This window comes from Haliotis asinina, chromosome 5 (genome assembly GCF_037392515.1).
Source record: "Haliotis asinina isolate JCU_RB_2024 chromosome 5, JCU_Hal_asi_v2, whole genome shotgun sequence".
NCBI classification, from domain to species: domain Eukaryota; kingdom Metazoa; phylum Mollusca; class Gastropoda; order Lepetellida; family Haliotidae; genus Haliotis; species Haliotis asinina.
The window spans coordinates 14,097,931-14,122,412 of NC_090284.1; the positions used below are offsets into that span (position 1 = coordinate 14,097,931).

The window sequence follows — 24,482 nt, forward strand, 5'->3', positions numbered from 1 at the left end:
TGAAGCTGATGTGAGCGGCCCATGTCGCTTAGAACGTTAACAATACAGGGGGAGGCAACTCTGTCGGGCACCTGCCAAGTCGACTTGCACTTGGAGGAGCGCAACATAATGAACAAATTCAACTCTGTTACAATTGGAATATTCTTGTCAATATTTGGCAGTATATTGTTTGAAAACATAGCTAAGGGTAAGTAGTAATAAATTTCATTTTTTCATTGTTGTTTTGGTCGTCAGTGTGTCAGTGGGGTGGAAAATCACTTAGTTGATTTTTATGGACTAAATCAGCGATAAGTTTTCCGATGAAGAATGAGTTAACCAAACTGAAAGGTTTGGACAAATTCGAGTTGTTATCATGAATATGTCCCCAGCAACTGTTTCAGTGTTTTTCGGAAAACTTAGAGATGAAGGGGAGTATAACAATGGCATCGAAAGAACAATTTGTCTCTTCAGTGTTGAAGATTATTGCTATTATTATGTGAATCTCCGTGGTAAAAATAAAGTTTTTGAAAGAAAAAGAGGTAATATTTAAAGTATAAACTTTATTCTGTACGAACCTTTCGTTTTAAATTTAAACTTCTGGCAAAAACTGACATATTATGCCGATACAACATGTTGAGATGTAAGTTCATTTGTCAAGAATAGTGAATATTTTTACCATTGGTATGAATATGACCAGAGACCATGTAATGAAATATCTGGATATGGTCTCTGACATTGCTAGTACATAACTGAAACTGATTAGATGAAGTACGTGTCTGTCACAATTCCTCCAAGGATCCTATTGCAATTATCACTCATTCTCAATAAATGGGCGCATTAATCAAAAGCCATGTATATCCATTAACTGTAACTTTATTTCCAAGTAGAGTTGTTTTAAGCATATTATTTTGTGCCTCAAAGCAGTGCTTCAAATTTCCAAGAATGAAGCTAAGTAACATACCTTATTCTGAAAACGATTCATCAGTACACGGATTAGTATTAAACATTTAAGATATATTTTCGTCTGCTACTGTAGTAGGAGAATACTCTGATGATAAAAACCAAAGCAACTGTCATAAATACAGTATCAAAAATGAGTTGCAGTCGAGATCTTCAAAGGGCACTTATCTTGTCAGCCAAGAACCATATCCGTGTTATTTCAAACTATATCATTTGGTTTGTGTGATGTTCACTATATACAAATGTTTGCAGACAAAAGCATTTTTAGAAGTCGCCACTTAAACTATAATATATACAATTATTTCAAAATGTGTTTGTGTCTTAAATGGATTCCATCAACATGTATACATGAAATGTAATGTACATTACAGCCCTTGTGTCACAGGTCTGAAATTATGAATTCTCCAAAAAATATTACCTATTTCACTTCAACAGACAGACAAATTGAGATAAGGTAAATGTAACATAAATCTTTTCAAGCAACTTAAATAATACTTTTAGATAGGTGAATTCTTTTCTCACATCTATGTTTGACACAACATTATCTTGTACCATGACTTATATCGGACATTTTAAAATATGGCTGTTTTTATGAATTGTTATACTCCATAAGATCAGTAAGGTTTGACATAGAAACAAGCAAAAACTCTTTTAAGTATTTGAAGCATTTAACTACAAACCTAACCCTCTCTGCTTTTCAACATGTTCAACAGCATCCAATTTCATCATTCTTTGAAATTTGACTAAAGGTTCATCTACCTTGCGCAAGACATCAGAGTCCATATGACATCATGTCATTTAGGCAACTAAAAATCTACTTTTTCCTCATCAAGAAAGGGCAGTAGGTTCTACCAGTGGCTAAAACATTAGCTTGTCTTGCCGAAGACCTGGGTTCGATATAAATGGGCACAGTGTGTGACACCCATTGCTGAAAAAGCTGGATAATGCCCAACTTACTCACTTTCTCACTTCTTCTTAAGAGGATATTTCCACTTATTATACTCTCCATCTGCTTGAAACACATTTGAAATGTACATTACCATCATACATATTCTCATGTTTGATGCCAAATGCTCTCTAGGGATCTGGAGTTACATTGATGTGCTATATACAATTATCACAAACAATTATGCCTACAACATGGTATGATTATGCAAGGATCAGTGGCTAGGGTAAGCGATTTCCAAAATTCAGTTAGCCCAGAAATCAATAGTTTTCAGTAAAATTGTTTTCTTTTGAATTCAAGACATAAAATGATAAATGCATGAATACATCCGCTTAATCCAATCAGCATACTAGTGAAATGTCAAAAGTATTTCATAATATTAAAGATAATGAAATGGATGTTGTCTTTAAATGTCCATAAATAACTGAATGCTGTGGAGAAATGCATGTTAGCGAGGGTAACATACACCTCTCTATCAGTTTACATGAATAGTTCGTCAGCCATAGTTCAGAATCATCCACGACCAAGATACAAAAGGAAATTGACCCTAGAGGAATTGATTATATGAACATAAGGGTTTCTGTGTTTCCCTTACATTCTGTGAGACACCATAACATATTGGTATCACTATCAGGGTTCCACATGATTTGGTTATACTTCGAGCAACACTGAAGATGTTCATGCATAATTCTGCTCTAAGGACTCTATGGCACTTGATGGGTCAAAATAGTGATGTATGCAGAAGTCGTATTGAGTTGGACAATGTTGGATTAAAATCAGAATGAACTGGTAATGTACATTTCTTTCTGTAAACAATTTCCCCATATCTTTTCAAATTTGTTATTGATTGATCACAAAATGTTGATATCGTGAAAAGACCATCAATGATATAATTAGCATGCAACTTAAATTTGGATCTATCTTGTTTACTTTGATATTATAATAGTTACGTCCATTACATCCTTAACCACATGCAGTTGAAAGGCCTTGTTCAAACAGGGACAGGGCAGAAGCACGCAAACTTATAGGAACCATCAGGTCTATTTTCACAGCTCTTTTACATGGCTACCTCAAAACCGATGTATTATACTCGCATTTAAGTTAAACAGTGCTCCAATCCATTGTAAGCTAAAGAAAGCAGACACAAATGTTCTTAAATTACAACTTGACAACAGACAGTTTAAATTTGACACTAGAGTTATTTAACTGTTTAGTTTCCTTGTTAGGCAAATGAAACGTCTATCATAGCAAAATACTACAGTAATTTTTCAGGGATTATCCGTAATGAAAATAACATACTGATTGCCTTTAAAGTGTGTACAGTAAATGTGGCGACAGTCTCACATGTTTCTAAAATTAACAGTCATTTGGATATGTTTTATTTATTCCTGACAAGTGGCAGACATATGCTCTTTAAATCTTAATAAAGGTGGTGACATCTTGCTAAATGCAAAAGAATCCGCTGAAAAGGAAAGACAGGAGAACACTAGTGCAGAGACACAAATTCGCCCTTTTTAATGAGAATGAGTGTTATGGTGTTTTGGTAACTAACCTATAGTATAATGTGACTGGTCATTAATGTGGGCCTGGATTGAAGTACCATTGTGTACAATGAAAGGGAAAAAATTCTTCTATCCAGGAACTTTCTTCATATTGAGCTGTAGAAAGTCCAGTTCCACAAACATGACATGTTTGCATTCATCTCCCATATAACCCATCTGGCAACATCTGTAAAGAATGATCTTACGACTCCCTATCATGCCTCTTAACTACATGGAAATTAGTAGGGGTACTTAAAACCTCAACATTTTCACAGTTTGTAATGACTTGACTACTCGACTCAACTTCTTTTGAAAAATAGGAAAAAATATGGTGAATTTTTCACTTTGGGAGAGTGAGCATCCTGATTGGTTGATTTGTTGATGTCATTAGTTATCAAATGTCATGGCTATTATTTCATAAGAGAGGGAGAGAGAGAGATGCACACACTCGCACACAGGTATACACATGTGACACAGTCACAAGCACAGACAAACATCACGAGAAAGAGTTTAGATTATTATGAATGCCAAGTCATAAATGCGCTTGAGAAATTGCTTTCTGAGATCGAATTAAATCATCACCATGCAATTGTCGTAGATTTTCACGTCTCTTCTTAACAGTCAACTTATAGCCTGATTCGTTTGAAATTCCCTGAATAGAAACCACTAGATGCAGCAGGTGCTAGGCATCTGCCTCCAGTATTTACATATATTGACCTGCCCTGAGCAAACTATTGATCCTACAGTTATGGTGTGAAAGACTTCAGACAAATTCAGTTACAAGCATAATTGTCATGTTGGTTTTATTTGATAATCTTTTTGTACAAGTATGCCATGTGTGTTTGGAATTATATTTTCGTCAGAACTTGACTGATGTGATATAAACATTTGATAAATGTTGCCTTATTTCAAAATTGTAAACATGTTGATGACTGAGACGTTTCATGTGTCAGGTGAGAGAAATAATGATTTTTTTCATTAATTGTTAACTTTAAGGTTCTTTTCGGATTTTGAAATACTTATATTAAGGTAGTACTGTAATATAGAGAGCAAGTGGTAATTTGTTTACAGCTTATAGCCTTGCGGACAAATATGAAATATAGATATGTTACATTATTAATGTTATACACTGTTTGTCAAGCAGCAGATTGTGCCAAACAATCAAGTGATTGAGATATATTTTCTGCCAGTGAATAATGAAACATTTAGAACATTTTTGTCAAATCAAAACAATGACATTGGAAATTTTGTTTGACTTAGCATCTCCTGTCAACCCATCAATAGTAAAGAGAGATTTTGAGAACGATGACTTCAAAGGTCAACTGCCTGTTGAAAACAGAGAAGAATGGGCAAGATTAGCAAACACTGGGTTGGAACAAGATAACAGGGTAGGAAAGGAACTGGAAGAGCTTGAGGAGAAGAGGAAGGGACCAGTAGAAGGGTATGATGGTGGTGAAAGGATTAGAGGAGACATGATACAAGGCAGAGAGGGGGCGAGTTCCAAGTCAGCCCAGGTGGACGAACTGTTGCCATCCAGGATACAAGAGGGTGTTGGGGAAAGTAGTGAGGATGCAAATCATCAACATGGGAGCCAGACTGATCCTGGTCAAGGTCAGCAGATGGACATTCAAGCCAACTCTAAAGATGTCCCACCCAACCAGGAACAGCATTCAGATAGTGTTCCTGGGGAGAGTGTGCAGGACTTAAACCATGCAAGCCTAGTAGGCAGTGATTCCACCCAGAAGCCACAAGCTGAAGAAACTGTTCAAGGTGCAAAACGAAACCTTGGCCAGTTCTCAAGTCAACAGTCTTTGACAAACCAAGATTCAGACCAACAAGTGCCACTGCATGGTCCTGATCAGCAACTTCAGCAGGGTTCAAACCAACAACTCCATCTTGAGAAGGCTTCAGACCAACAAATGCCACTTCAGCTGGGCTCAAACCAACAACTCCCTCAGTTAGGTTCAGTCCAACAAGGTTCAAACCAACAGCTGCCTCCTCAGCAAGGTTCAAACCAACAGCTGCCACTTCAGCATGGTTCAAATGAACAACTGGCACCTCAGCAGGGTTCAGACCAGCAACGGGACGGAACAAATCAACATCTCCTTCAACAAGGTTCAGTCCAACAGCTGCCTGTTCAGGTGGGTTCCAACCAACACCTGCCCCTTCAGCAAAGCTCAGACCAACACCTGCCACCCGTGAAGGGTTCAAAGCAACAACTTCCACTTCAGCAAGGTTTAGATCAACACCCACTACTTCAGCAGGGTTCAAACCAACAACTTCCACTTCAGCATAGCGCAGACCAATCAGCCCAAACACATAATGTTTTAAGCCAACATCTTCCACCTCTGCAAGGTTCTGACAAGATCGCTGAACACCAACAGTATCATCATGGTGGTGATCAGCAATCCCAGGGGGAAATCACAAGAGGAAACCAGAGAGAAGCCAATCCCAGCCAGAAACTGGAGTTGGACAAAACCCCAAACCGAAATTCTATCTCGAACCCAGACCAGAAATCTTTCCTACAGCTGGATCTTCAAAACAAACTGTCACCAGACCTTCTCCACAAAGACGGAACCAAGGAAACAGGAAATGATGTCCCAGAAGAGTTCAAAGTAGAGGATAATGAACCATTGGATGGTTCCAATGAGCCAGCTGCTCAGTCGAAAGACCATTACTCAAACGATGGTTACCTGGACCCTCCTGCAAACAACCTGGACACCGACAGGAGCCTTTCTGACAAAGGCGATGAAGAAGTTGCCCACAATGCTAATGCTTATGATGAAGACGGTGAAGCAGACACTCGCATCAATAACAAAAATATCATTGATGATAATAACGAACAAGCTGTCTACAATAATGATAATGCGGGTGATACAAAGGCCGAGCAGACGGACGATAACGATGAGAAGGACCAAGGATTCGACAACGACTATGATGACTATTCATATGAAGTCAAAGAGGACAAGGATCGATTAGGTAAGAAAAATGTTCACAATTATTATTTAATAAATGAAATTTTTGTTGTTGTGTAACATGCAACATTCTGAACTTGCATTCCAGTGAATGTTTCAAACTACACTTTTTGAGTGTAAACATTGCAAGGACAGTTTACAGACTAGTTTAATGTTTGACAGGCTGCTGGTCATAGAATAGGATTCTGGTCATAGAATAGGATAATAAAATAGTGCTTGCATTTCTGAAGAGTTAGAGGAACTAGGTAAGAATAACACATGTATCATAGGAAACATCAGTTGAAAATAACTTGTCAGTTGACTTGTTTGAGTGGTATTTTAGAAGTAGGAATGTACAATATAGAACAAACTTTATGAATAATAACTTGGGTTGATGATGTAATGGTAGGACATTGTTTAACACTGATGAACTTGGCAGCTGTGGTGATTGTAAGACAAACTCCTTCTCTTGATACTGGTGGTGATTGCAAGACAGGTTGTTGAACATTGTTTCTCTTGATATTATTGGTGATTGAAAGGTGTTATTGTTTAACAAGTTTAAGGCTGCATAATTTTGTACTAGCTATGACAGCTACTTATTTAATACTGCTTATTTTGTCACCGAAAGGTCATGAGGAAACTTCAACATCGTCAACACCAAACAAAGATGACTGGTATGGAGTCGGCAAGGAAGAAGGTATGTATTAGGAATGTTAAAACTTTTACTATTTTCACATTAGCTAGTTATGTTGAGGTTCAGCATCAGTGATTAGCTGTTTCAGTAAGAAATACCAGTAAGCAAATTGTTTTGGCTCCTGGTTTCACAGTTATTTGGGCTCCTGGACTCATAATTATTTTGTCCTAAACAGTACCATTAAAATATCCCTGATTTATGGGTCATTCAAAAAACAAAGGATCAAGGTTGCCATAGGTACATAAGCTTCACTTAAGCATATTACAGCAAAAGGCGATTGTAAGTTGTACTCTTGTGCCCAATACATTTGTCTCTTTAGACAGTAAAATATGTTTTACACAAACTTTCCTCAAAAGTGGTAGAGTTGTGAAAATTATAAATATATATTTGGAGTCTTCAATTAAGAATTGACTGTGTATTTCTTTCATTGCATTGAGGTATGAAACTAAAAACCAATGTGCAAACTTTTGTAAGAATCCACTACGTAGATTCAACAACAAATTCAACAATAAATACTATAGACTTTCGACAATATTTCTTTAAACACAATCAAATTCATCAAAACAGGTATCTTTGTTACCTCAGATTAACAATTTCGGTGTAAGAATTCGGTAATGGCGTGACATGACTCAGGTGACTCATTTACATAAAATGACACGCCTACCAAACCATTAGTTAATCAGCATAGAGCACCCCCAAACAGCTGTCAATGAACCAAGCTAACATCGTGTGGCAAATCAGAGCGGAACAACACAACATGACGTGTCCCGGTAACAGCATAGTTTCAAGTTCAAACATTTGAATTATTACCAGCGAACTGGAAGACACAGTTTGAAAAGTGAGAATTGGAAATGAAGCCCGATGACATGAAGTTGTTAGTGGCAGCAGTATTTGCGCAATTGGAAAGAGGCTGTGATGTGACTGGGATTGCGATGCCACGAACTGATGTTCCATCGTGCGCATGCTCTTGTCGAAGCGTTACCACATTATTGACGTTCACAGATAATTTTGAGTTGTTTGTGTATGTTAACCACAATGTATCACTTCAATGTTTATCCAAAGTTCAGTAGGGCACCCGAGTGCAAGGGATTTGCCTCGCTGTGTAAAGGTATTCCCCGACATTCCTCGACATTCCTCAGGTCCGAAAGTTCGATGGGCTTGGCTAAGCTTTTCAGATTCATTGGGAAATGAAATGAAAAAAAATGTTCCCGGTTAACCAATCAGATTGCCAGAATTTTAATGAACACAATGAAAATTTAATTATTGCAGTTTAACACTTTTCGTCTCAACCGTTTTTCTTTGCCCTAAGTCTATGTCTCAACCTGCCATGCCGTGTCAGACATATTGCTAAACCTGTCATAGACTCCACTCCCTCTCTCTCTTGGATTTGACCATAAATCAGCTAGAGTGGTTGTAAATAAGTGAGTGTAAATAGTTTTACTCCGCTTTTAGTAACAGGCCAGCAATATAACGATGAGGTAACGCTAGAAAATAGGCTTCACACAATGTACCCTTGTGGGTATTCAAACTGAGGTCTTCCTCACGACAGACTAACGCTTTAACCACTGTAACATAGTGGTCAAAGCATTCGTCACTGCCACTGGTAAATAGCAGTTTCATTGGTTAGAAAATATAGAATCCATATAGCCTGACAGTTTGAGATATAAACCAATACATTCACATGACCATGTACACAAACATCTGTTGTTAATAGGGTGTAACATGATGAAGGACACATGAGGACAAGAAACAAACAACCCAACACTTGTAAGAAATATGGGTGTCCTAATATTTCTGACACCTTTGACTATCACTCTCTCAGGCAATGGACCGTTTGACCTGAAAATAATTCAACTAATTGGAACAGTCACTCCAGGCCTACACAGCGTGGTTCACTGATCGTTTCACTAGAGCTATTCTGTCATTAAATAGCAGGGGAGTTAGCCTTGAATGTCTCTCGGTAGCAGCTTGAATATGTTGAATAGTGTTAAAAAAAATAGGGAGGCTATTTACAACCCCAGAACCTCACTTTATACCCTCTCTACCATCTGTATTGGATGTACTGAATCCTTTAATCTCGGCAGATTGCTGTAATGTATACAGAATGCCTTAATCTATCCTGGATGCTTTAATCTTGACTGAATCCTTTAATCCCTACTGATTGCCTCAATATATACTGAATGCTTTGATCTATAACATGTGCCTTAAACAGTCTTGATCAAAACTTGAATGTGTACTGTTACTTGATTAATATGGGACAACGAATTGTCCATCAATTATTTAATAGCCACAAGACTAATCCATAACGTCATAAAGATTTCTTTAGATCCTGTTTGAGCAAGTGTTAGTTCACAACTATTCATTATTACCAGACACCGTATTATATGGTCTCTGTTATTACTAAACTAATGTGGGTGATGTGTTTGTCAAGTCTTGCATGTGTGATAAGTCAGATTCAACACTCTGCTGTTTACTGTCCTTGATATTCTGTTTATACAACACGCACCGTGAAATATCAATACGTTGGTTAGACATGGTATATGAAATTTTGTCAAGACCATATTTGGTATGTTGTTATGTCTTCAATGCATATACCTAACTGAACTCTGAGATTTTTGTGCAATGTCATCGTGGTTATGTCTAGGTGACAATACTTGAACATGTTGAAATTATAATGTGTTCTTTTAATTTACATGATATGGTGCCAAACTCCACACAGAGTATGCTCATAGTACTAACAATGAACAGCAGAGCACATTATTGCCCTGGATCACCCAAACTGCCTGTTAGGTGTTAAAAGGTTCCTGTCACATGAATGATCACACCAAGTACCCTTTTTCTGCTGGGTGAACAGCCACTGGCCGAACAGCCACTGGCCGTATGGGTCATTGAAAAAAGAAAGGATCAAGGTTGCCAAAGGGTACATAAGCTTCACTTGCGATTGTAATGGGAAAAGGCAATCATAAGTTTTGCTCTTGTTCCCAAAACCTTTTGACAATAAATTGTCTTTTAAACAAATGTTCCCCAAACACAGTAGAGATGTAAAAATGAACACAGAACTAAGATGAACTGTGAGCATGGTGAATGTTCAATGTCCAGTTAGTGTATAGCTGCAATCATGGTAAACTGTAGACTGTGAATGAAAACATGGAGATTCCATCATTACATGTGGGGCAAGCTGTCTAAGGCACCAGGCTAGTGATCCATCAGTGACTGGATGTAAGTCGACTTTATGTGCAGACTCTTTCAGTGTTGTCACAACCACTAGTGTGCAGTACAGAACCCTGAATCTCTTGGTATAAGACCAGATGGTGGCCACATGAATACGTGCAAACATCTAATTGCGGGTACAGCAACATGCAGGAAACTTGGATAAAGTGCTGTAACTGCATGTCCCAGCTGTGAATGGGCACCTTGTAAGGATGGGAAAGCCACATTAACTCGGTGTGAATTGTAGGCAGCAAGAGATGGATGATCCTAAGGGAGTTGACTTTGAAAATGTGATGTGCATTTGTGTTGGATATCCAGCGATCAAGGGAAAACAAAGTGTTTTTGAACAGTTGGATATTGGCGCTATACAAATGTTTGTATGCATGTTTGTATTACTTTATTGTCATGTAAACTGATTGATAAGTTGTGTCATTTTTTGTTTAGATCTTTCATCATCTCATATACGATCAAAATGTGCTAATGAGCCAATGATGACATCCTAAATTCTTTCATATGACAGTTAATATAAAAGAATCAAGTTGTCATTAACTTATTTATTAGAATCCAGGATGATCCCAGTTATACTTGTTCTTCAGTAACCCACACTTGTTTTTGGAAGCGACTAACCTGACTTGGATGACACATCACCATATCCCATTTGTATCGATCAATGCACATGCTGTTGATCACTGGATTGTCTGGTCCGGACTTGATTATTAACAGACTGTCGCCATATAGGTTGAATATTGCTGAGAGTGGCATAAAACTAAACTCACTCACTATTAGTATGTATTAATTATTTAGTTTTTTTTTTACATTATATGGGATGATATTTCATTGTTAAATACATTCAATTCTGACATGTCTAGTAAGTATATGTAAGTAAAACTACTGTGATAGTAAAATTATAATACCTGACAATCATCTGGATAGACAGTGGGAACAGTCCTTGTTGCTATGGTTACAGAAACAAAACAGACCTGTATCCAGGATTTGTAGTGCATGTGACAGCACGTTTAACTTTGAACATTTGATACTGAGCTGTCATACAACAGCAGCCATGTTCAAGCTTGTGAACACTGTAGGTTGTAGAGAAACCAGATTAGGAGAAGAATGCAGTCTGTAATGTGATGCTTGTTTGCACTCTGTGAGTGAATTTGGTATGTTCCTGTGTGCAGCGAAGCATGACAGGAGATAACAAATTAGACCACACATGAAGGTTTTAGTTGATCTCAGCTGCTCTCTGTCAGCCTGCATTGGCAATTTGACACAATTGCTTTAGAACCTCTACAAGGAACTTCAGACATGGTGAACAACTCTTAACTAAAGTCCAGCTATTTTATGGCTGACAACTTCGTAAAGTTTCAGCATTGATTCAGCATACCATTGCACTGCTTGACAGTGATTTAAGGATCTAATTTGGTATCATAGTAGATTACAGAAGACTAGAATAAAAATCTAACTCATCAAATGCCTCTCCTGGATTGTTTCTCAGCAACCTCTGAAGTGCAAATTAAACACGCCATTCAAACTAAACGACAAACTTCTGCCAGTTTGTTTTATTGCAACACAGTAATTATTTCAATCAAAAACCTCTTGAGACTTTGCTTAACTAAAATCAAAATAATCATTTCCTTTTGAAAGAAGCCATGTGACCATTTGGTTCAAGTGTTCATTTGCCCCGATTGTAGTCACTCCTCATGGGTACAGTGTATGAGAGTGTTTTAAGATGAAACCCTGCTCTGACTAATAGGAAATGGCACCAGAAGGGTAGAGTCCTGTACTCTGCACATGGTCACATTGGAAGGAACTAGATGAATTACTTTTAAGAGAGTAGTACATCATAATCTGAAAGTTGGAAGTAGAAATTCACTGACCTGCAGTTTGACCTTGTACCTATGTTTTCTTGCAACCCTTTTGACTTTTCCAGTTTGGGGCCCTTTTGTCGTGTGGCCCTTTTGACCTGTTACCTGTTTTGTAAGTCAGTCATCACAAACAGGTTTCTCACCAGTGAATGTTGTTAGTTGATGCAGCGTTTAGCAATATTCCAGCAATATCATGGGGGTTGGGATGGGATGACAGTTTGACACCAAGAATGGGCTTCACACAAATTTGGGGAATCGAAACCCAGATTTTTGGCATTATGAGCCAACTTTTTAACCACTAGGCTACCCCTTTGCCCCAGGTGTTGAATAAATGTCTGAGATAAGAGGTCCTTTTGTGTCTTTACATAGGATTGATGATGTATCATCAACCCACTGATGTGAAAGCTGCCCACTGAGGCCATTGTCACTGATGTTGCAGATGGGGATGATGATGATGATGTCGATGGTGTTTTGGATAAAGAGGATGAGGACTACAGTGACCCAGACATTGACCAGGAACTGGAGTTCCAGCAGACTCACCAGAAGAGGCCTCATATTGACAACAAGGGGGAAGGTAGGTGTTGAACAATATGTAGGGTAATTAAAGTGTCTTGCAGAGACAGATGGGTGACGGCGGCATGTGAGAAATGGCGGAGAGGTATAAATGTCACCAGTGTTCCTGTAGACAGTTTGTGGGAGGTATAGAGGCGACAGTCAAGAACGTACATGTCACATGCAGAGCTCAGATTCAGAAGTGTACTTGTCAAGTTTTCAGACTTTTTTTACTTTTAGAAATGACCACTTGGAACATTGTAATTTATGCTTGTAATATCAAGTCTTTTCTGTAGAGTTTTTCTATGAGGACATGAAGACTAACTTCAAGGAGGGCGTTGTAGAGAACAAGTTGCTAAAGAACAGGGTCGGCCTGAACGCCCCTTCCAGCATGGTTCTCTTCTACACCTGGATCATACTTATTGTTCTGATTGCTGTGGTCTCACTGTCTGCATTCCGGTACCGCTGCAAGGTCAGTAGCCTACCTTCGCATCCACCATATCACCTACTCACCTACCCTCACATTCCATCTCATCAACCACTTGTCTACCCTCACATCCACTCACCCACCTATCTACCCTCACATTCACCCACCCACCTATCTACCCTCACATCCACCCACCTATCTACCCTCACATTCACCCACCCACCTATCTACCCTCACATCCACCCACCTATCTACCCTCACATCCACACACCCACCTATCTACCCTCACATCCACCCACCCATCTACCCTCATATCCACCCACTCACCCACCTATACTCACATCCACTCACAGACCCATGTACCCTCACATCCACCAACTCACCGACATACCCTCACATCCACCCAGTCACATACCCTCACATCCGCCCACCCACCTGTCTGCCTTCACATCCACCCACCCATCTACCCTCATATCCACCCACTCACCCACCTATACTCACATCCACTCACAGACCCACCAACCTAGCTTCACATCCACCAACCCACCCATGTATCCTCACATCCACCAACTCACCAACATACCCTCACATCCACCCAGTCACATACCCATACATCCATCCAATCACCAAGCCACCTACCTACCCTCATATCTATTCACCTATGTACCCTCAAATCCACCAACCCACCTACCCACCCTCACATCTACCCACTCACATACCCATACATCCACCCACCCTCCACATATCCTCACATCCACCAACCCGCCCTCGTACCCTCACATCCACCAACTCATCTACCTACCCTCACATCCACCCACTCACATACCCATACATCTTCTCACTCATCCACCCACCTACCTACCCTCACATCCTCCCACCCACTCACCCACCCTCTACTACCAAGTTACCTTCTCACCCAACAGCTCGACATCTCGAACTGCCTTCACACTTCAGTGCATTTCAAACTGAAAATTCACAGCCAACTGTTGACATCGTGGGATCAATCAGCCCAGCTGCTTACCCTGTGTGGAAAGTTTATCCAAGTTGCTGGAATATCAATGAACATTGTGCTATGATGAGTTCATTATTGATCATATTGACTGGGTGACACATGGTTCTTGGTTGACAGTATTACTGTGTAAATGGCTCCTTTGTACAACCAGAGTTTTATGTATAAACATGTTAAACTGCAGTCTCAGTTGATCCTTACCGTTGTCAGTGATATTTGATTCATATAGTGCTTTTATGTAACACAGTTTCAGCTTCGTAAGAACCAGTACTTGATATACATGCCTCTTAACTGGCATATACTCCTGAGTTGCACAGTTGGTACAGGTATATTAGACTGGGATTTTTAACATAATCAAGGTTCATATTAACTTTGGCTTAACTGCAAGAAATATTCAACATATTCAACATTAACATATTGGCATCATATGCATACTGCACCAGATAAAGTGAGTGAGTTTAATTCTAGCAATTTAGCAATATTCCAGCAGTATCACAGCAAGGGACTCCAGAAATGGGCTTCACACATTGTACACATCTGGAGAATTGAACACGGGTCTTTGATGTGACAAGTGAACACTTTAGCTACTCAGCTTCCCCACCACCTGTACCTGTTAAAGATTTCATGGCATCCAGGGCACAGCACTGCTGCCTTTGGCATACAAATTTACAGGCCTTGGCATCTTGCGAACCTAAAGTGGACTGTTTGTTTTAGTGGGTTTTTCAAAGTTGGGACGTACAGCATTGACAAACTTTATGGATAACAACTGCTTTTATTTTTCGAGTGCAACATTTTGATACAGATTCATGTGCCATTGGGATGTTGTTATCCATAAAGTTTGTCAGTATCAAACATAATTGGCGCTGTGAACCATGTCACATATTTTTCACAGATGATAACAGCGGTGAGAAATGACCTTCATCTAAATACCTGTAATGAGTATGTGTACAACATTAAAAAAAATGTTTTCTTTATTTCACAGGGAGTGTTCATGAATGGACCAAGAAACTTCAGGAATGGTAACCATGGCAACTACAGACCTGGAGAAGAAAACAAAAGGCTGCTGGAAAATGTGTACACATAATAAGTTGTCCATGCGGTCTCCACTTTGTGTTCAGTTGCTAGGATAGCAGAACATGTTGAGGAGCATTGATACACCGTTCTATGCATCATGTAAATACTTATGTATATGGAAATCTTTTTTTGTTTTTTGAAAAACAAACTGCTTATAATGCTGCCGTTGACAAGTGACAGCTGTATATCTTAAAACAAACTGTTCATTTTCTTTTTTATGATTAATTTTGTTCTGTGAAGTATACAGACTAGTGAGGTTGACACCTTCATGGGGCTTCTCCAGCACGTGATGTAACTGACAGCTTCTCAGGACGTTATGTTACAACAAAATTCTTGATCTGGGGTAAGCTGAGCAGTCAGTTCTGGAAAAAGTTTTCTGAATGAGTGACAGATGGTAGTACTTCGATGTGTTGATGAAAGGTACACAAGGCAAATATGTATATAAATTTCCTAGTTGAGGTATTCACAGTCCTTTCTTTCTAATCCTGTCACATTTATCATGTTTATTACGTTTATCATGTTTATTGTGTTTATACAGAATCTTTTGCATCCAATACTCCCTGAACTTACCAGTGAAACCTCACACATTTCTTACTTAAGTGTGTTGTGCACTCAGTTGATTTTTGTGACATGTTGAAAAGGAAGCAATTTTACACTTTTAAAGAGTTTGTTTTTCATTAAGGTCATTTTTAAGAATTATTTTGACTTATTTCAGTATTTCCTGAAACAGTTTTACATCAGTATTTGCTTTAAATGCCCCAGAGTTCGATCTAACTGAAGTGCTGTTGGATGAAGAGTATTGTCAAGTTGTGTTCCCTCTGCACTATGTTTCATATACCCAGTTATTATTTTTGATAAGTATTACCCTTTTACTGCATTTCAGGCAATTATTTTCCTGTATGTGTTTAATTTCAGCATGTTTCACAAAATATTTACAGTATGTATTGCAGTATCACAATGTTTCATGAAATTAGTTTTGATTAGTACTGAATTTGGACAAAGTCTCATGAAAATATGTTGTTATAATTAACATTGATTTTCTATAGAGTTTCATGAAAATTTTGTGTTAGCATTGACTTTCTGCAGTGTTTTAATATGCTTGTCATGTTTCTCATGATCTTTGCTTTAAACTATGCCTTACAATTACTTTTATTGAATCCAAAGGAGTAACATATTTCAGCTAAACTGTGATGTTGAGTAGAGATGTTGGGGACTGTGTCAAATACATGTCCATGACTAATATGTGAAGGTCTCATAGTGGACAGATATAAATGACATGTTACTAAATTGAAACAAATTTTGAAGCTTCTATTCCACTTAAACAGTTTCCAGGAAATCAGCTAATGTTTGTTGTAAACATTACCCCAAATTAGAAAGGCGAGATACTGAAAATGGGTCGAATTCGAATTCAAATTTTGTATTTAGATACAGTCCCCATAGGTGAGTGCTACCTTTTATATAAATATGTGCTCCATTGGTAACCATGGCGATTGATGATGGATGTGGTTGACAAGATCTTTTAAAAGACAATTAATGTTACGTCATGATCTAAAACCGCAAAGCAGTGACCAAACAGCAAATGACAACACCACATAACAATGATCTAACACCATGTAGTATTCTGATGACGTGGATTGGCTTGGTTGATTAGTGTTTAAAATGAGAATCGCTACCTAGAGAAGCAAAGGTGAATTGGGTGTCTTATAGCAATGTATAGTGTTGTATATCCTGTAACCTGTACTTAGATATCTACTTATGTGGGATGTCATTTAAACATGGTGCTAATATTTTATGCAAATTTATTTGTATTGTGAGGTAGTGTATGTGGGTTTGTTGATTATTTTCTATCTCACGAGTATTAATAGCATCATAGATGCATCATCATGCTCTGACATCACAATCATTGAGTTGCAGTCACACCTGTGACACTGCGTTGTAGTCACACCTATGACATTGTGTTGCAGTCACACCTGTGACAGTTGCAGTCACATGTGACATTGAGTTGCAATCACACCTGTGACAGTTGCAGTCACATGTGACATTGAGTTGCAGTCACACCTGTGACACTGAGTTGTAGTCTCACCTGTGACATTGAGTTGCAGTCACACCTGTGACACTGCGTTGTAGTCACACCTATGACACTGAGTTGCAGTCACACCTGTGACAGTTGCAGTCACATGTGACATTGAGTTGCAGTCACACCTGTGACACTGAGTTGTAGTCTCACCTGTGACACTGAGTTGCAGTCACACCTGTGACACTGCGTTGTAGTCACACCTATGACACTGAGTTGCAGTCACACCTGTGACAGTTGCAGTCACACCTGTGACAGTTGCAGTCACATGTGACATTGAGTTGAAGTCTCACCTGTGACATTGAGTTGCAGTCACACCTGTGACACTGAGTTGTAGTCACACCTGTGACATTGAGTTGCAGTCACACCTGTGACACTGAGTTGTAGTCACACCTATGACATTGTGTTGCAGTCACACCTGTGACAGTTGCAGTCACATGTGACATTGAGTTGCAATCACACCTGTGACAGTTGCAGTCACATGTGACATTGAGTTGCAGTCACACCTGTGACAGTTGCAGTCACATGTGACATTCAGTTGCAGTCACACCTGTGACAGTTGCAGTTACACATGTAACATTGAGTTGACAAATATGACAGTGAGCGAAGTCAACCAATCTCACTTGCAGTCACACCTGTGACAGTTACAGTCACATGTGACATTGAGTTGCAGTCACACCTGTGCCAGTTGCAGTTACACGTGCAACATTGAGTTGACAAATATGACAGTGAGCGAAGGCAACCAATCTCACTTGTAGTCAGTCACACCTGTGACAGTCACAACTATGCATCACGATCAACCATGAACTCTCATCCTTTTCACAGCGTCAGTTATGTAGACCCACTCTCTCTTGCAGACTCTATTATAATATACACCTAGTTTAAACAAATAGAACAATTTGCGCTGTTGCCTTTGCATGCATCATTATAGAAATTAAATCCCTAATTTGCCAAGACACCACCCCTTGGCTTGTCAGCGTCATACCATGTTGTGTTTTCACCCAAATGGTAAACTTTAGGACTGGCGCCGCTTTAGATTTCCTACCACAAAATCTGGTTTTTATGAGATGTGTGATATAGTATTCCAAGTGGCCTTATACCCAGATCTTCAGAGACATATGGGTGTTCTCAAGTGTTCTTACCAGCTAGGATGTAATGTGTCAGTATTTTGCATAATAAATCTCAGTAGTCAAACCAGGGCAATAGTAATGGTGGCTTATGTTACCATGTAGGAATGCCGGAATTTTGTGGGGCTGATGTTTGCCCAGTGACTGGCTGGATGACCGTTTTAACTTGGGTGTGATCTGGGACCCGAAACATTTTGGGGTCATATTTTTGTCATCATATCATGTCAAGGACTTTTACAAATGGATCAAATTTTATGTGTGCTGTGCAATTTTCTTTTCTTTTACTCATGTGCCATCAACTAGTTCTATAGTTGCTTCCTTGATAAATGTGTTTTGCTATGCGACCATATCATCCCACAAAATTCATATGTTCTTAGTCTTGTAAAATTTAGAAAATGTCCTTACTGTAGATACTGAGCTGTCTGTTTGAAATGTTCTTAAAGCAGTTTTCACCCACTGCCTTTATGTCATATTGTTTTAACAAAGGTTATAATCATGTAGACAATGTATACTTTTCAGTGTGAAAAACATTTTGGGGGAAATAATCCTGGTATATTCATTTGTAATCTCAAGTGATCTTAAAATATTTGGTGGGATTGTACCTCATTGTATGGTGAGGCTGTCACCTGGGACACACACGTTATCCTGAGGGGAGGTATTGGGCCATATCCCCTTTTCACCAGGATGTTACAGATGTTTGATATGGATGGTGCTTACTGATGAACAGTCAAGGCTCCCAGTCAGAGGAATTATTTTGTCTCAGTGACATGTGCTTTGCTAAGCATGAAGAGTTTCAAGTCCAGTGGCAGTTAGATTTTCTGTTTAACTACATTTTGTAATCATGATCTGACATGGTCTTCATTTGGGCCCACTTTAATTTTATCTAAAGAAAAAAGTAAAAATATTTTTAATGACAGATGCCCATTTTACTATTTTTTATATCGACCCTTACAACATCTTGCACTACTAAGCTCCTGACAAGGTTAATGTGCTAGCTCTGCTTACAGTTGGGAGACATCAGTGTATATAAATGTTGCATTTGTTTATTTCATCTATTCATACAACATATCCATTCAGCCTGTTGGTGCTGCCTCCCTCCTGAACTCTCAGAACATAATTTCCAGATGTGAATAGTATATTTTCTTACACCAGCTTTTGTTTGAATTTGGCTCAAGTGTCTTCTTCTCACACAAGGAATGGTGGGGTAGCCCAGTGGATAAGGCGTTGGCTCATCACACTGAAGGCCCAGGTCAATTCCCACATGGGTGCAATATGTGAAGCCCATTTCTGGTGTCCCCTGCCGTGATATTGCTGGAATATTGCCAAAAGCGGCTTAAAACCATACTATGCTCTTCTCATACAATGACCTGGGTTTGATTCCCCATTCACAATGTTCGCTGGCGAAATGTTGTTGAAATGTTGAAATGCTGAAAGTTGCATATAACTCTAATGCTCACCCATCTAGATCAGACAGCAATACTCACGGTCTGTCTCATAGTCCCTGAACCACATATTTTCTACTGCCTCATCCTCACTGCAATGCTAAAACCCTAAAGGAAGCAAGTCTAGATTTCCCACCCTCTGAATCTCCCAACTCACTGGGTCTCCTTCTCAATTTATATAGCTCTATTTGGTACTTTCAAAATTACCTATATCCAGGGACTAAGCATTAGTCATGAATACTCATCCTATACCAACTGGACAAACCTTGTTCATGCAAATTTTATCTCTGATGACAGCAATATTGTACAGCTGTTTACTTATTAAAATGCCATTTTGATATTCCGAGCAGCCCTCATATAACACAGCAATGAATACACCATATGAAGCTTCAGCAGCATGCTGTCCTATCTTGCAGCAGTATTGATTTATCTGTTATATGTTTCTCACTATAACATGTGTCTACTTATTCTATGTATGAGCATCCAGAAAGGGCCTATCAATAGAATATGTTCACTGTCTGTGCCAAAAACGTTTGAGTCAACCTCATATTTGTCACTTGTTATCATTTTCAAATATATTTACAATACACAACGCAATGACTCGTCATCTGACTATAGTTCATGCGACAAAATGTGAGAGCTTATCCACATGAAAATATTGTGTATTTCTTTTGAGTATTATATTTAAATATATTAATATATTCATGTTTATTACCTGAGCTTAGCAGACCGACAGAAATTTGACTTCATACTAGTATAAAAAATATATGCGTTTAATGATCGTTTTGACTGTTTAGAAAAACATAACTATTTTTAATGTGACATTGAACTGTGTTCATCTTATGTTGTTTGTTTTTGTTTGTTGTTTAATGCTACTCTATATCTTTATGATGATGGATGGTGAATAAATAAGCCTTGACCAGACAATCTAGTGATTGGTATTGTGTGCATCGATATACACTGTTTGAGCATGAGCCACAATCATCCATGTCCTCGAGTCTGACCACCTAATTCATTCAGTTGCCCATTACAACAAGCAAGACAGGGACCTATTCAAATCTGAAATCAATGTAATATGGGGTCAAGTTGAATTTTGAACGGTCTGTACTCTTGACAGATTTATGAACTGCCCACCAAAGTGACTGAAGAAAACAGCTTAATACTTAACTTAATATACTGAATGACAATTGTTTATGTTTAAGTATTTTAATTAACAACTATCATTTTTATTGTTAGATTGCTATACTGTCGTGAAACTTCACCAATTTTATCAAGCTTTACCACTTTTAGATTAATTTGGGTGTAAGAATCTACAGTGTCGTACCATGTCTCTGTGCAATGTAATGAAGATGTTGGCCATGAAACTATGTGCTTCATTATTGTTCCACCATCTTCTAGAATGCCGATCAATCAATCAGACATAAGTAAATTGGTTAGTGAACAATTGGTAGACACTGTAGCATTATGCCACAGACAATGTACTCTGGTCAGTGGTCTGGGCTCTAGATCCAAAATAATGAATGAATGTAAGTCATTTCCAGAGTGATTTGGTGAGTCAAAATTGCTTTATCTCTAACCTAACTCTTCACATTGTTCTGAGCTCTGTTTGGATATATTCTTTTTGCAGATGTGTGTGTTGATGACTTCACATTGTTTCTTTGACTAAATCTGTGTCTTTCCCATTACGGCATTGTATGAAAAATTCATGACAGCTTGATCTAGAACTAGGAACCATATATCAGACTTTCTCAGATCCTTGTGATATAGCCTGTATACTGGCTGTGTCAGTGTGAGGAGCTTGTAGTGGCTGGTTGGGGGTTTATACTGTTTGTTTTGCTTGGATTTTAATCAAGTATATTTTACATGAGTATTCTTATAAAGTCATTTTAATATGCAAGTCTTTATTTTCATGTGTCACTCACATGTGGGTGTTTTATAAATAAAAATACAAGGGTGTTTATTGAGTTGTGTTGTGTTGTGTTCTGTTGTGTGGGGCAGTTTCAGAGAGAAACTGATTTATCTCATTAAGGTGGGACAAGTTTCAGTTCAGTTCAACCTGATTTGTCTCTTGTTTTAGGGATGGTTGCAAAAGTGATCGTCTGATCTCTGCTTCAGTGGGCCCTTATGACAAGCTACAAACACAGTTGATATCTGGGTTTCTTTAGTTTCAATATCATCATCAATATTTACTTCAATACTCAGAGATGGTGATGATTATATCATAAAAACACTTTGGTAATGTTACGTAATCCATGTTTGACTCCTGTTGGCAGTGTCAGCATGATTAGCCACACTGAAGTGGATCCAGTTTAGTTCAGCAGCGGCCATATAGCTTAAAACTAAAACCATGGAGCTGAATACAAACCATTAGTTCAGTTCATGGTCATTTGGGATCTGTTCATCATGAACCCAAGCTTCAAACATGCAATCACTCCGTCTCATCCAAAAGTAACAAGGAAATTGTTGGATCAAAATTATTTTCAGTACAATGAAATCATGGGCCTGTTTCCTTGATTAGCACTGTTCAGAATATCACACTGGATGCCTGTGGTTACAGGGTATGAAACCGATCGCAGGCATGATCTGAAGACATGAGAAGTTTGAGATACTAAATTCCATTAGAAACAGACATGTTAAAAATGTTTGAAATAACATGAACTAGAACAAAAGTCAAGACGAAGTGGTGTGTTGGATGTTCAGAAAGTCCGATACCGATGTGTCTTCTTATTAAGCCATACTCGATACTGATATGATATTTCCCATGACTTAAGGGACATTACCAAATGGCGCAGTCCAAAAATGACTTATTAACGTATCAAGAAACACGTCTGGTTTTGAATAAAGACCATTCATGCATTCACCCTGACAGACTCTGAGACAAATACATTCAAGGAAGCCTGTGCAAGTCTAGAATATGTGGCAAGTTTTTATTTCCACAGTTTTAGGGAATCTCAGGGCTCCTTGTCATTATGTTATATTTATTTTTTTTATTATGAACTGTTTTTCGGTAAAATACATTCATTTTAGTGACTAGTTGTTAGTCTACACTGTCTTGGTTTGACTGACCGTTGGAGGTCCGCGATAGAATAGGCCTTCAGCAACCCATGCTTGCCATAAAGGGCGACTATGCTTGTCAGAAGAGGCGACTAATGGGATCAGGTCGTCAGACGCACTGACTTGATTGACACGTCATCAGTTCCCAACTGCGCAAATCGATGTTCATGCGATTGATCATTGAATTGTCTGGTCCAGACTTGATTATTTACTAACAGCTGCGGTATAGCTGGAATATTGCTGAGTGTGGCGTAAAACTAAACTCACTGTTTGACATGATTTGCGTTTCTTTTGGAACTGAGTATATTATGGGAAAAACAAGCCCTCCAAGACAAATGTTCACATGGCACATACTTGATATTTGGGGATAGTCGTTTGTTGTAGAAATGTTTATGTAACGTGATGTTGTATTTATGGCCTGTATTGAGAAATACTCCTACTTCAACAACAACCCCTCTTAAGGACAGACCTTTGTTCATGTTTGCTACAGTGCCTGCTGTATGCAGATACCTTGCAGTGTTGCGTTAGGTTATTAAACTGTATATTGGAAACATAAACATATGGAGCATACACTTGCGCAGCCTAGCTCCTCAACACGTCTGCGGGAGGCACAGCGTTCTGTCTGTTCCCAATCCTCGACTTCCTCCAGCCTTGGGTGCAGCTCTCCCACTTCCTTCCAGCCTTGCCCTGGCAGGTTGGACGCACATGGTTTAGTGGTGGATCTATGGTTTCATGTAAAGACCGGAAACACAGAAAGATCCGAAAACTAACAACTCGACAATACTTTGGTAAGGATAGACAATAGATGTCTTCATATAAATCTTCTGCATGTGTGCGACGTTGAAGTTTAGGTATCGTTCTTTATTCATGGTTAGTGGGGATGACGATGATTCTTATGGAGTTGCATGTACAGAGTGAATGACACACTACACCCCCACCCCCTAAAATACATGCACAAATTAAGTGACCCCCTGCTTGTCATGTACAAAATCAATGCACTCCAGAACGTGTACAAAATTGTTGACCCCCCGTAACTCCCCAGAACAAAATGGGTAATCTAAAATTGTTTCGGGGCGAAGGTGTAGCCAAGTGGTTCAAGAGTGTGTTCGCTTGTCAGTCCGATGACCCTGGTTCGATTTTCCTCATGGGATCAATATTTCAATTTACTGTTTCTGTATTGGGTACCTCAGTTTCCGTATTATTCCAGAGTTCAGCTCGGACATATCAGAAGGAGCCATATACAAGGATCCATGCACATCCTTACTTGAGTGGGCGGATGGGATAGCCTAATGGTTAAAGCGTTCGCATGTCATGCTGAAGACCCGGGTTCGATTCCCCATATAAATACATAGTGTGAATCCCATTTCCGGTGTCCCCCGCCGTGATATTGCTTGAAAATTGCTAAAAGCGGCGTAAAACTAAACTCACTTACTCACTCAGTCGCTCAGTTGAGGGGCTTTTAGTCTTTTACCCAGTTTCACTCATAACGTTCTTATGCAAAGCACATGGAAGCACAGAATTACATTTCTCACGACCAAAATGGAATGCTTTTTTCTAACAGGGTGAGTGAGATT

General features: G+C 38.9%; 1 protein-coding gene and 1 long non-coding RNA gene across 2 annotated transcripts in view; both read left to right on the forward strand.

Annotated features, from left to right (window-relative positions):
* Positions 1 to 79: 79 nt before the first annotated feature.
* Positions 80 to 21,810, forward strand: LOC137284234 (involucrin-like). Its single transcript, XM_067815966.1, has 6 exons — positions 80 to 187; positions 4,687 to 6,405; positions 7,009 to 7,077; positions 12,589 to 12,723; positions 12,998 to 13,173; positions 15,120 to 21,810. Exons 1-6 carry the CDS (start codon positions 109 to 111, stop codon positions 15,219 to 15,221), a joined length of 2,280 nt encoding a protein of 759 aa, XP_067672067.1. The 5' UTR covers positions 80 to 108; the 3' UTR covers positions 15,222 to 21,810.
* Positions 21,811 to 23,623: 1,813 nt separating this feature from the next.
* LOC137284115 (uncharacterized) overlaps positions 23,624 to 24,482 on the forward strand; it is a 41,946-nt gene continuing 41,087 nt past the window's right edge. The window contains exon 1 of the long non-coding RNA XR_010956884.1: positions 23,624 to 23,696. This is a non-coding gene — a long non-coding RNA (uncharacterized lncRNA). The remainder of the gene's footprint in view (positions 23,697 to 24,482) is intronic.

Bases quoted from the DNA above. Each gene is read 5' to 3' on its own strand.
- LOC137284234 (XM_067815966.1), top strand. From the start codon at position 109: ATGAACAAATTCAACTCTGTTACAATTGGAATATTCTTGTCAATATTT. The intron at 6,406-7,008 runs GTAAGAAAAATG...TGTCACCGAAAG, and splicing joins AGAGGACAAGGATCGATTAG to GTCATGAGGAAACTTCAACA. The intron at 12,724-12,997 runs GTAGGTGTTGAA...TCTTTTCTGTAG, and splicing joins TATTGACAACAAGGGGGAAG to AGTTTTTCTATGAGGACATG.